Source organism: Phalaenopsis equestris, unplaced genomic scaffold (assembly GCF_001263595.1).
Source record: "Phalaenopsis equestris unplaced genomic scaffold, ASM126359v1 Scaffold000099, whole genome shotgun sequence".
NCBI classification, from domain to species: Eukaryota; Viridiplantae; Streptophyta; class Magnoliopsida; order Asparagales; family Orchidaceae; genus Phalaenopsis; species Phalaenopsis equestris.
In genome coordinates, this window is record NW_018164541.1 from 412,432 (window position 1) to 425,188 (window position 12,757).

General features: G+C 34.2%; 1 protein-coding gene across 1 annotated transcript; it reads right to left on the reverse strand.

Annotated features, from left to right (window-relative positions):
- Positions 1 to 640: 640 nt before the first annotated feature.
- Positions 641 to 12,746, reverse strand: LOC110020545 (OPA3-like protein). The gene is made up of 4 exons (XM_020718683.1): positions 12,563 to 12,746; positions 10,910 to 11,044; positions 10,588 to 10,674; positions 641 to 842 (listed from the first exon to the last, which is right to left on the reverse strand). The coding sequence occupies exons 1-4, from the start codon at positions 12,689 to 12,691 to the stop codon at positions 675 to 677; spliced, it is 519 nt and encodes a 172-aa protein (XP_020574342.1). The 5' UTR covers positions 12,692 to 12,746; the 3' UTR covers positions 641 to 674.
- Between the last annotated feature and the right edge of the window lie 11 nt (positions 12,747 to 12,757).

Here is a 12,757-nt window from a genome sequence, read left to right on the forward strand (position 1 = left end):
TCGTTAAGAAACGAACACGAACAATGACTTCACGAACAATTTCAAATAAACTAAATTTCAAACGAACCGAACACGAACATAAGCTCTGTTCGTGTTAGGTTCGTTTACACGCCTACAAAAGGGGATGGATAAAATGCATAATTGCAAGAAATGATTGTGTTTATTGCAAAATAATTAACGAGACTCACTTTACATGGAAAAAAAATGATTTAAGGCTACAATAAAAAAAAAAAGGCATTTACGTACGTACCACACAATTACTATGTATTTACATATTTATCAACTAAACTTTATTTTTACATTTATATCACCCAAATCTTTCATATCATATAAAATATATCACGTTTAAATTTTAACGAGTGAAATACAACTTTTCATGTATAGGTAAGAAGACGTATGTCAAAACTGAAGTCAAGTTGTTAGATATGTAAATGCACAAGAATTAAGTTGGTATGTATGTAAATCATCCCAAAAATAATACAACAACGACGACGACAAAGCCATCCCACTACGTGGGGTCGGCTACATGAATCCTTTAACACTGTCATTGCCGATCCCAAAATAGGATGTGAAAAGTGGAGGGTTGTGTTAGTTAGTCGACAGCCAGCGTAAAACTTGTCGAAAAAATCATGAAATCCAAAAAATAAAAAAAATTAAAAAAAAAATCTACACTCTCATGAAGCAGCAGCAGCAGCTGGATGGGAGGTCACCTGGGAATGGGGTTCCTTCAAGTGAAGAATGCTTGAGAGTCCCCATGATTTGGATTGCTTCTCTATCTCACTAAGCTTCTGCTTTAGAAGTTCCAACTCTGAGGCCATATCCTCCACCTTTATCCTTAGTGCCTTCAAAATAAATAAATATCAAAGAATGAACCATTAAATAAGTGCTGGTGTACAAGGATTTATTTGGGGATGTTAAAGTGGCTTGTAAAAGTAGTTGTAGAATTACTGTAGGAAAACTAGTTATAAATTTTTATTTTTATGGGAAAAACAATTACATGCATAGTACTCAAAATATTGCTATTTACAAAAATTAAGACTATAAAATTAAGACTATCTTTCATCCATTTTTTTCAAATTCTCACTCAAATATCAGATTTTACAATAAAAACCCAACCCATGCTTTTCATTTTTGTCAAATTCACAATAGTTTAATCATGCCACACATAAATGAATGGTTTTGTTAGTTCAAAAAATCATATGAGTGCTAGTTTTGTAAAAAGAATGTTTCAAGTGTCGTGTACGTAATTGTCTCTAGATTTTTTTTAGATGAACCATATTCTAATAAATCTGATTGTGAGGAACTACTCTTATCATAGAAATTTCTAAAAAAAATAAAAAAAAATGTAACTAAGGCCTTGTTTGTGGCGGCTTAATGCTTGAGGTACGATCTAAGGCTGCTAGGACTGCGTTTGATAAAAGCGGTGCATCCGCTTAATTGGATGATTTGGAGGAAACGTGGGTAGCAGATTTGACCCTGCGGCCCACGTTCCTTTGCTAATAGTTGATGGGGCTACCCCATCGAAACACTCGCGATTCTCTACGTTCTGCCTCTCTCGCGATTCTTGCCCTAACTTTCCGGTGGTTGTTGTGGTGAGCTTTCCATTCTTCCTCTTCTTCTCTGTTCTTCGGCTCGATTTGGATCTTTGGCTCCGCCCTCTGTGCAGTGTTTCCTCGTCCTCTCGCCTCTGTTCCGATATTCTCTACCTTAACTATGTGACGTTTTTAATTTTGCAAACGCTTATGTGCAATGGTTTTCCCAGGTTTTCTGTCCTCTTATCCTTCGACGATTTTCGGTTTATATTAGATTTTGAGATTTTTTTGGATTTTTTGTGATATGCTCGGATGATGATTTGGGTTATTTATGCTACATCCTTTTGATAGACTTGGTTTTTGTTTGTTCTATTTTGTTGAACTTGTTGGTTGAAAGTTGGTGGTGGTGGTGATTGCATCTGCAATAACTTGAAAATACAAATGACTGATTTGAACGTATATGAGCCATGTGTTGTGTGGAGGTGGTGGTAGTGGTGTTGTGGATGTGTTGGTGTGTGGAGGTGTTGGTGCGTGGAGGTGGCGGTAGTAGTGTTGTGGATGTGTTGGTGTGTGGAGATGGTGATATTGGTGGTGTGGATGTGTTGTTGTGCGGAGGTGTTGGTGTGTGAAGGTGATGGTAGTGGTGCGTGGATGTGTTGGTGTGTGGAGGTGGAGGTGGAGGTGGTGTGGTGTGGTTTGGAGGCAGTGGTGACGAAGTTATGGCATTGCTATTCTACTTTGAGTTATGGTAAATATTTTTTCTAACAAATATTTAGGTTGACTGGTTTTTTAGGTGGATAGATGGGTTGGAGAATTCCACCGTCGAGATTAATCAGGCGTGGAGAGCTTTTCCGGAGGACGGGTTATCTCGTGATATACACCAGTTGCATTTTAAAAAAATATATTATCATATTATTAATTGTTATTTTAACATTCATTTTTTTAATTTTGATAGTCGTGTTACTATATAATGATGTGACAATTTTTATTTTAAATTGTTAAAATTGGATATTTGCTTTCAACTATGGAATGTGCTAGTAGAAACAGTTCTTTTGTAAACAACATTACAGTATGCGGATATAATGATCATTAGTCGAGAAACAACTGCAGCATAACTCTTTTAAAGCTGCAAAAAACAAATAGACAGTCAACTTCAACGCAGTAGCTTCTTGCCGAAGTTGTTTTGCAGTAGCTTTTAAATAAACTGCAGCTCCCCCACCCAGACCCTAAATTGAAGTGTGACAGTTATATAACAAACTAAGTTTTGAAAAATTCCCCCAAATGAATCCTAAGGGTATGTTTCAAATAGATTTATTTCAAAGAAAGTTGCAACTTTTTTCTTGCTTCTTAAAAAAAATTTTAGTTTTTAAAAACTAATAATGTTTAAACTATAAAAATGCTGCTATCTATTTTTTTTTTAACATAAAAAATTCATGATGCCCATAATCTTGAAAAACTCTATTTTTTTTTTAATATTTTTACATATAATTTTATAAACAGCTGCAGTCATAACAAATAATTCTTAAAACTCTGTTAATTTCTTTGAATAAAGTCCTCAGGTTTTATGGATGGATTGAAAATGCAAAAAAAAAAAAAAGACAAAAACTAATCTAAAGTTCCCTGAATAAAACTACGGCAATGTTTAATTTGTAGTAAACAGTTTACGGTGTAAATGTAATATATAATAGTTTTTGTGAGATCAGTTTGGTGCAAAATATCTGCATTCTGTTCTATTACACCAAACTATCTTACTTCACTCAAGTCATAAGAGCATGCATGACCGAACACCCATATTTATTGTCAGGAAGATTTACATACATACCACTCAATTCCTACATATTTATATATATCTAACACCTAAATTTCAATTTTTACATACATACCAACATACCTATGCATGAAAAGGTGTATGTCACTGCTTAAAAGTTAAAATAGTGGTATTTTATAAGAAAACAAAGTCTGGGTATTGGATATGTAAATACGTAAGAATTGGGTTTGCAAGGATTTTGTTTAGCAGTAAATATTTAAATATATAAATGTCAGTAGTGAGCCTGCGGTCTGTATTTTTGATTCATATGAACATAATCAACTCGCCATGCATGACGACCGCCCAAGCCAAGCTTTATCGAGGCTGGGTCAATAATAATTATTGATTAGTCACTCAATTTCAGCTACAAAGACTTCTAAATAAAGCTTTCCTATATGTAGGTCATGCATGATTCAAGAAATACATGATAACTTTAATATGAAGCAGATAAAATCTTTCCAAGAATTGAAGATATGGTATGAAACTATCAAGAGTAGATGCTGCTTTTCTTTTAGCCTCATTACATAAATTGTTTGCATACAATAGAGAGAAGAATCAAAATAGTCCCTTTACTATTTATTAGGGTAAAAAATTATATAAAAAATTCAATTTTACCCCCAACTATTTAAATATGTATTAAACTAGTCCTCATTTCTTTAAACGAGAACTGAAATAATTCTATCGGGGTTATTTTGGTTCTTTTTTATATTTTTCTTTTAGCCTCATTACATAAATTGTTTGCATAAAATAGAGAAAAGAATCAAAATAGTCCTCTTACTATTTATTAGGGGTCAAATTTGTCAAAAATTATATAAAAATTTCAATTTTGCCCCCAACTATTTAAATATGTATTAAAATAGTCCTCATTTCTTTAAACGAGAACTAAAATAATTCTATCGGGGTTATTTTGGTTTTTTTTTATAAAATATGTGGGCTAAATTGGCATTTCACATAATCTAAAATTATTTTGGCACCTACAAATAGTCAGGAGACCATTTTGAACCTAATATAATGAAAAATAAATTTCCTTTATTTTTTTACAAAATTACTCAATAAGCATTAGTGTTATGTGCTATGCAAGAACATGCCAAGATCTCGATACTCTCTTTGAATAGATGAATAGAGAAGATCTAGTCAGAGACGAGCTAAGCGTGAAAGATCACACTTTGCATCATTTGTTTCTGTCTTCATGTTACCTATAATGCGGTGTGATAGTTAAGACACACTCAACCGAGCTAGCAAAATAATGGTGACTGGCAGATTACAATAGACTCAACCATAAATTTCTACACTCACAATAACTACTTTTTCAGTTGTAAAGGCATCCTTATTGACCAAGTAGTAGAGACTCAATGCATGATTATAATTTTTGATGAGGCGGCAAGCTTATTGTTTATAGGAGAGAATAATGGTTCCTCACTAGAGCCTACATATAGATAACCCCTACCCAGCTGAAAGGAAGATCCCTGAGTCAATAATCTTTGCTTTTTTATTTTAGTGCTTTCCAAATAATTACCTAGTTTCCTTGATTCCTAAATGGCCCAAGTAGCTTCATCCCTGCTTTTTCTCTCACTCTACATCTATGTACTCGAATTTAGAAGCTAATAAGATCACTCTTCAAGGAGTTCCGTTTGCTTTTTTATTTTAGTGCTTTCCAAATAATTACCTAGTTTCCTTGACTCCTAAATCGCCCAAAAAGCTTCATCCCTGCTTTTTCTCTCACTCTACATCCAAGTACTCTAATTTAGAAGCTAATAAGATCACTCATCTTCTTCTTGCTAAACCCTCTTTGATACATTATCTTGATTCAAAGAGTTCCAGAAAAAAAAAAAACATTATGGTCAAATTGTGTTAGTCATAAGGATTGGCCTATAACATTCTGCCCACTAACGAGCAAAACATGAGTTGTTTGGGAATAATAAGCTTTTTTTATTGCTGATCATGCTAAAATTAAATTTCAGCAACTGAAGTCAACCTTGTAAGCGCAACACTAACCAAAATATGCCACTAACATGTATTTGAAAAAAAAAAACAATATGGTCAAATTGTGTTAGTCATAATGATTGGGCTATAACATTCTGCCCATCATTGGAGATCAACCAGACTTCAAATTCAGTGTAGTTACTTCCTCTACTCATCCACCTTCGTAACCTATACAGAGTTGGAATGTCACCACTTGACACAAAAATCACACTTGTTTCCCTAAAGTTTTGGGAATATCATATCTTTTGTGTAGAGAAGAAAAACAAGTGGGATAATATCATCATCTTTGCTTTAGAGGTTATGAAGGAACGCTCACTTCCAAATTTAAGATGCTTCATTTGGAGAGTTTTTGAGGCAACACCGATCTTATTGATCATGTTGTTGAACTTAATGACACCATAGCCCTCCACAATATTTTGCTACTATACTTAGCAAGATTTTTTTTGACAGACATAAAAAAACAAGTGGGATAATATCATCATCTTTGCTTTAGAGGTTATGAAGGAACGCTCACTTCCAAATTTAAGATGCTTCATTTGGAGAGTTTTTGAGGCAACACCGATCTTATTGATCACGTTGTTGAACTTAATGACACCACAGCCCTCCACCATGTTTTGCTACTATACTTTGCAAGATTTTTTTTTACAGACATAAAGTAGAATGATGGGAATGCCAATTCCCTTGCCTCCAATGGTAGGTTTGACATGATACACAACCATATGGCGCTCTCCAAAGGTAGTCCTCTCTAAATCATTAGAGCTAACTACCATACCAAGGACCAAGGATGTTTTTGTACCGTCTCCAATCATCTGATAGATGGTAGAGACCTGACTTAAATGATGTTAAGAAAATAATAACAATAATAATAATAACAATCACAATAGAAAATAACAAGGTTAAACCAATGTGTAGTTGTTGTTGCCTTATTTTACATGAAATCAAGCATATATCAAGTTTATGTGTCAAAACTCTCCAAGATAAAATCCATTGTGGATCACTTTGATTTTACTACCACTAATGGTGTTGGAGAAAAAGCGAAGAAAGGATGTGCTTAGCCATCCTCTCTTGAAAATCTTTGTAAAGCTACTTAAAGTATCTGGCTATAAACTAGCCAAGACTCTCAATGCCACCTCCACTCAAGCGATTGTAAAGGAGGCCGGTAAAGAAAATTAAGTCCTTCCTCTAACAATCTAGGAGGGGAGTATTTCAATCAACTACTTATCTAAGTAGCTCAAATTAGTCAAATATAAGAAAAATCAAGTACTAAAATTCTACCAATCAACATGAAGAAAAGAAACGGTGCTACAACAATTATCTGGTGCAATATGAGGTTTACTTGGAGATCCTTTGACATAACCACCTAGAAAACTAGGGTCGTGATGAGAATTTGAATATTGTCCCTTGAGTCTCTTAGTTAGCTTTCACCCTCAATTGATAGTATTCCAACTAAGTCCAAATAAAAAAAGACAACTCACTTAAAAAAAAAAAGAAAAAAATAAAAAACAATTCTTGTAAACATTTTTTGGTTTTTACCTATCTCTATTGCCTTAGTAATTCTTAAATGGAATGAGCAGAAGCCATAAAAGAGATCCACATAGGAAGAGGATAGAAGAGTTTTCAAGGGGTGAGAGAACTCCTTCAACGATGTTCACATGCACCCATATTTTTGTTCCTGAGAGGAAACAATCTTATGGAATATTGGTTAAAAGGTCTTCAGCGTAAACAAACATACTACAAGATAACTCCAACACAAGCAAAGGTATGCGGCATTTTGGTGAAGGAGGGAGTAGGGGGGGGTGATGGAATGCTGGAGGCTGCCGATGAGGGGTGGAGTTAAAGATGAATACATCACAAAATTAGTCCAGTTATGATTTTTGTAATTAGAAGACATTGACTAGATTCTCTATTATGGAACTAAAGATTGTGCTCTTTTGAACATTGTTTCCATATTGAAATATTTAGATATATAATCAAACTTATAACGTTATGATCAGTTTCCTTTATTTTTTTAAATTGTCATTAAATAGGATTTGCCTTTCAATTTTAAGATTTGTTTTCATATTTGTAATTTTGTATTAAAAATGTTGGTCACATCCTGGCAATCAAATACAATATTAAGTTTATTCAAAAGCTTAAATAAATTTATTTTTTTCTCATTTGACGCTTATGATTCACATCTTTAATAAAATGAGTAAAATTGATAATATATATTTGTTAAAATAATTTTTTATAAGCCTTAATGATATTTATTTTATGCAATTGGGTATTAAAATATTTAACTCATATAATTTGATAATTTAAGAAGGTATAATATTATAAAAATAAAGATCCCTGTATATAAAAATCGTCTAAGAAAATAAAGGCACAAAAAGAAGGAAAAGCTAGGCAACTTCTTGCTTGAAAATTCGTTTATATGCATCCTTTCAAATTACAGGGGTATTTTGGTCTAAATAAAAGTTTTCATGCATATTTCCCTAAGAAATGAAATGTTGGGCATATTTCTCTAATTTTAAGTACTATGGTCGCACAATTATTCAATTTTGAGGCTTATGCCTCACTCTACAGACAAAAAAAGCCTCAATGCCAAATGTGAATTTAATATCTTAGTATGGAACATGTAGGGCCTGCTAATTTCATTCATCGTAATGTTTCATGACTTTAATATGATCATGGAATCTCCTTCCTCCCAAAGTGTGAACCTCGGATCTTTTGGATTCAGAAGAGGATTAATAAGATATAGAGTTCTACCTTTCTTTTTAGAAAAATCTTCACTATATGAAATGACAAGGAATCACAATCCCTCGACATTCTCCTAATAAGCTTAGTTTGATTTTCACCATTTATGATGATCTACAACTAAAAAAAAATGAAAAATTTCGTATATGGAAAAGATAATAAAGATGACATATGTGAAAAATTAAAAAACAAAATAAGACCCTAACCTTTTTTGATATCATATAGAAGAATACAATTATTTTGAAAGCTTAGTTTGTTTATTAATCTGATAAGTATTTATGCACAAAGTTGCCTAGAAACTAATTAAAAACCTTCCAGTTCCACTAGCTAAAGAGCAATTCGTGGCACTCCTTTCTTATTTAGCACATAAGTTCATGGCACATCAGCAACTCAAACCAATTTCGTCTGTGTGTAGAGGTCGTATCAATAAATATATCTATTGTTATAAAGAATTTCAATTGGCTAATTAAGGCAATGACAAACTTGTAATTTCATAAAGCTATTAAGGATTCATAGAAGCTTCCAATTGGTGAACCGGGTCTACTAGGGAGGCCTAACTTTATTATAAATAGTGAGGAAGGCTTGTACAAAGGGGACCAAGGGAAAGCAAATCAATTGGTTAGAGAAAGAAGAGGAGAAACTTCAAGAATTGAGGGGGAGGATCTTGAAAATCTTGTATCGAGGTGATTCAAGAGAGAGATCATGACAAGATGAGAGCTCATTGATTTTGGAGATCTTGTATCGAAGAGATTCGAGAGAGAGATCATGGCAAGATGAGAGCTTATTCCTCAATGTAAAAGCCATGCAATTCTTCTTTATTGTCTTAGTAGATTTGATGGTTGATTTCTCTCCCGTGGATGTAGGTCCTATATACTGAACCACGTAATTTCTTGTTGGTCTTGTTTCTTGTTTGCATATTATCTTTGCTGCTGTTTTTTCGTTTCTTTTCCGTGTTTTATTGCCTGTTGCGTTTTCACTCTCCTTCAGCTGTAGAGAGGTGTTCGACATTTATTGTTTCTTCCTATTCGGCAGTCCAGTTCTTGATTTTCTTCAGGTGTTTGGCAGTGTAGTTCTTGATTTTCTTGAGGTGCAAAGTGATCCTATTTTTTCTTCAACAATTGGCGCCATCTGTGGGAAACCTAGCAATGACAATGGGAACTGCCAAATTCGACCTCGAGAAATTCACCGGAAAGAATGAATTCAGCCAGTGAAGAGTCGAGATGAGAGCTCTGTTGGTGTAACAAGGTGTTACAGAAAGTTCTGAGGTAAGTGTCGAGGGAGACGACGACTTAATCTCTTTGGGCCAAATTCGAACTACTCTATATGACAAAATCTTTGGTTAATTGACCCTTTTTTGAAGCAACGCCTGTACTCTTTCAAGTTGCATGAAGATAAATCCGTCTCAGAGCAAATCAATGAGTTCAACAAGATTATTAATGATTTCGAAAATGTCGTTGTCAGAATGGATGGCGAGGATAAGACACTGATGTTGTTAAACTCCATTCCTAAGAGCTACAATCATTTCAAAGATGTGATGCTCTAAGGAAGTGTGCAAACAATTTCCTTGAAAGAGGTTCAGTCACTGATTAGAGCAAAAGAACTTTAAAAGAAATATGACATGAACGAGAAAATCAGCATAGATGGTCTTATCGTGAGAGGAAGATCAAACAAGAAAGATTCAAGAAATGATCAAAATAGATCAAGATCGAGACAAGTAAAGAAGAGCAAGGGCTAGTCACTTCAAAAAATAAGAAGAGGCACAAAAAGAAGAATAAAGGCAATCAAGAGCTAATAATGTGCTACAATGACTCACACTTGGCTAACTAAGGCAATGAAAAACTTGTAATTTCATAGAAGCTGTTAAAGATTCATAGAAGCTTCCAATTGGTGAACCAGGTCTACTTGGGAGGCCTCACTTTGTTATAAATAGTGAGGGAGGCTTGTAGAGAGGTGACCAAGGGAAATCAAATCAATTGGTTAGAGAAAGAAGAGGAGAAACTTCAAGAATTGAGGGGGAGGATCTTGGAGATATTGTATCGAGGTGGTTCGAGAGAGAGATCATGGCAAGATGAGAGCTCATTGATTTTGGAGATCTTGTATCGAGGAGATCCGAGAGAGAGATCATGGCAATATGAGAACTTATTTCTCAATGTAAAAACCATGTAATTCTTCTTTATTGCCTTAGTAGATTTGATGGTTGATTTCTCTCCCGTGGATGTAGGTCCTATATACTGAACCACGTAATTTCTTGTTGGTCTTGTTTCTTGTACTCTTTCGGCCGTTAGAGAGATGTTTGATATTTATTGTTTCTTCATATTCGGCAGTGCAGTTCTTGATTTTCTTCAGATGCAAAGCGGTCCTATTTTTCTTCAACATATATATAAGGGCGTATCCCATTTGGGATCGTCTTTTATTCTTGATCATATCATATCATGTATATGTCCCAAAGTTCATATTCATCACCAAAATTCATAGCATTGTTTCGACAAGAAAGAGAGAGAGAGAGAGATACAAGTCTTGGTTAGTCACCTCAAATTCCTGCCTGCGTAGTTCTTCTTTCTTTGCCTCTGACCTAGAACTCCTTTGCACCTCAAAGACTACAACAACCCCAGCAACCTGGCAAAGTGAAAAAACCCATGATTTACACGAAATTTACTCATACATGTCAAGGGTACAAGTAAAAGGCTGACTGTAAGTTCTACCATAACTGAACAAGTGAACCACATTCTTAGTGTGTGGTGGGTGTTTAGTCATGCTTGTTTAGATAAAAAAAAAAGGAGAGGAATGAAGCATTGAAACAATATCACTAAACAGGAAATTGGGAACGAGTAGACGGGTTAAGGAAGAGAACCGAGAAAACAAAAAGCTCTCCGATGAGATCTGCAGCAGCTTGTACAGCCTTTTCTTCATTCAGGGGTCGTATTGCTACATCAGTTGAATGAGCATATATGTTCCTTTGTATTGTTGTAGTGAAACGATGGTTCATCTGAATATAGGTACAATATTATAACACATTAACACAGATAAAGCAAGTGCTTCAAACATAGAAACAACATCATATAAAACTTTCTAATTTTAAATAAAATATATGGTGTTAAAAAGGGCATTTCGTGTGTACAGAAATGTCCTCTCAAAGAAAATGACTAAGAAACTTCCATAAACTTTAAGAAATTATTCTATTGAGGGATGGTTGAAGGTGCCTTTATTGGCGATAGGACAGTTTAAAATAGATTTAGGGGCCATTTCGTTGCCCCGAATAGAAAAAATTGTTTTAAAAAATGATTATTTTCAGCGAAGAAATGAAATCATTATTTTATAAAGCTCTAGGAAGGTCGAAGCAAATGATGTTTTCAAGAAGTTTCATCATTTTTCAAAGCATGATTTCCACATCCAAGCAATCAAATGAGCACTTTAGTTGTTCGAAAATGTATAATGAAATAGAAACATGCTAACATTAAATGAATATATAAAATCAACGATGAAGAATTAGGAAGGGTAATGGGTAGACTAAGAAAAAATATGTACTTTCTTTAGAATATTTGCAATAATAGGTTTAAAATCTCATGCAATACTCAGTACGTGCAATAAGAAATGAGGATTCAAAAGGCTAGCTGAAAATGTTAGGATATGGCTAATGATGATGATCTAATATAACATCATTGTCACTCTTACAATCACCATTATTAACACAACACACACATTTCTTCACCACATAAACTTCCTAATCATTTAGCTTTAGAATATATTTTCTTCATTACACAACAATCCTATGCCCTTGCGAGACAATAGCTCTCATTTGCCCGCAAGCATGCAATCTTTCTATTTTCTTGGTTTCCTTTGCAATGTCTTACCCTATGACACTTCAACACACTATCCCTACTAATTATTTCAGCTTTCCTTTAGTCAATTTATCAATAAAAGCACCTCACAAGTGTTGAAATAAACTAAAAGTCAATACAAGTCTTTCATTATATTCATTTTTCTTCATGCTTACCAAAAAGGCAACACTTTTCACAAATTTTATGAATATAAGCATTTTTTTTTCATATTTATCATTATTCATTTACTGGTTTCAATTTAGCTCCTCTCCTGGGTAGTATATGTATAAAACGGTGCCTGATTCTTCCTAAATAAAAACTTAATTGATCTTCATTAGCTGACTTCCAAACATTCCCTAAGAATGCACATTAATAACAAGAACGGACTAAAGCTTCCAAAAATAACAAATAAACTCAATATCTCAATCAAAATCACCTAACATTTTTATCCATCAATATGTGAACTTTTCTTCTTACCAGCTAAATTCAAGCATAAACACTCTCATTCATCTTCCATTTCTCCTAATTCCGCTCTTTCTTCTTAAAAATTAAACAAAAGCCAAAAAACTGATCCGGATATCAGCTCAGAAAGCAATCTTTCAACCATTTCAGCAAAATAACACCACAATCGATCAGAGAAATCGAATTAAATTGCGAAAGTGAGTAAGAACAAATGTTCGATTAACCTGAGCAAGATTGACGATGAGCTCGCGGAACCTCGGGTGGACGCCGGCCTGCTGCTTAAGCCTGGAAGCGATGGGTTTTGCTAGGGTTCTTATGGCCAGGGTTCCCAACTTCATAAACGGCAGCATCATTTTGATGTTCCCCCTCACTCGAACGCCTTAAAGAGTTGCTGGTTGTTTATTTAGTTTCTTCTCTGT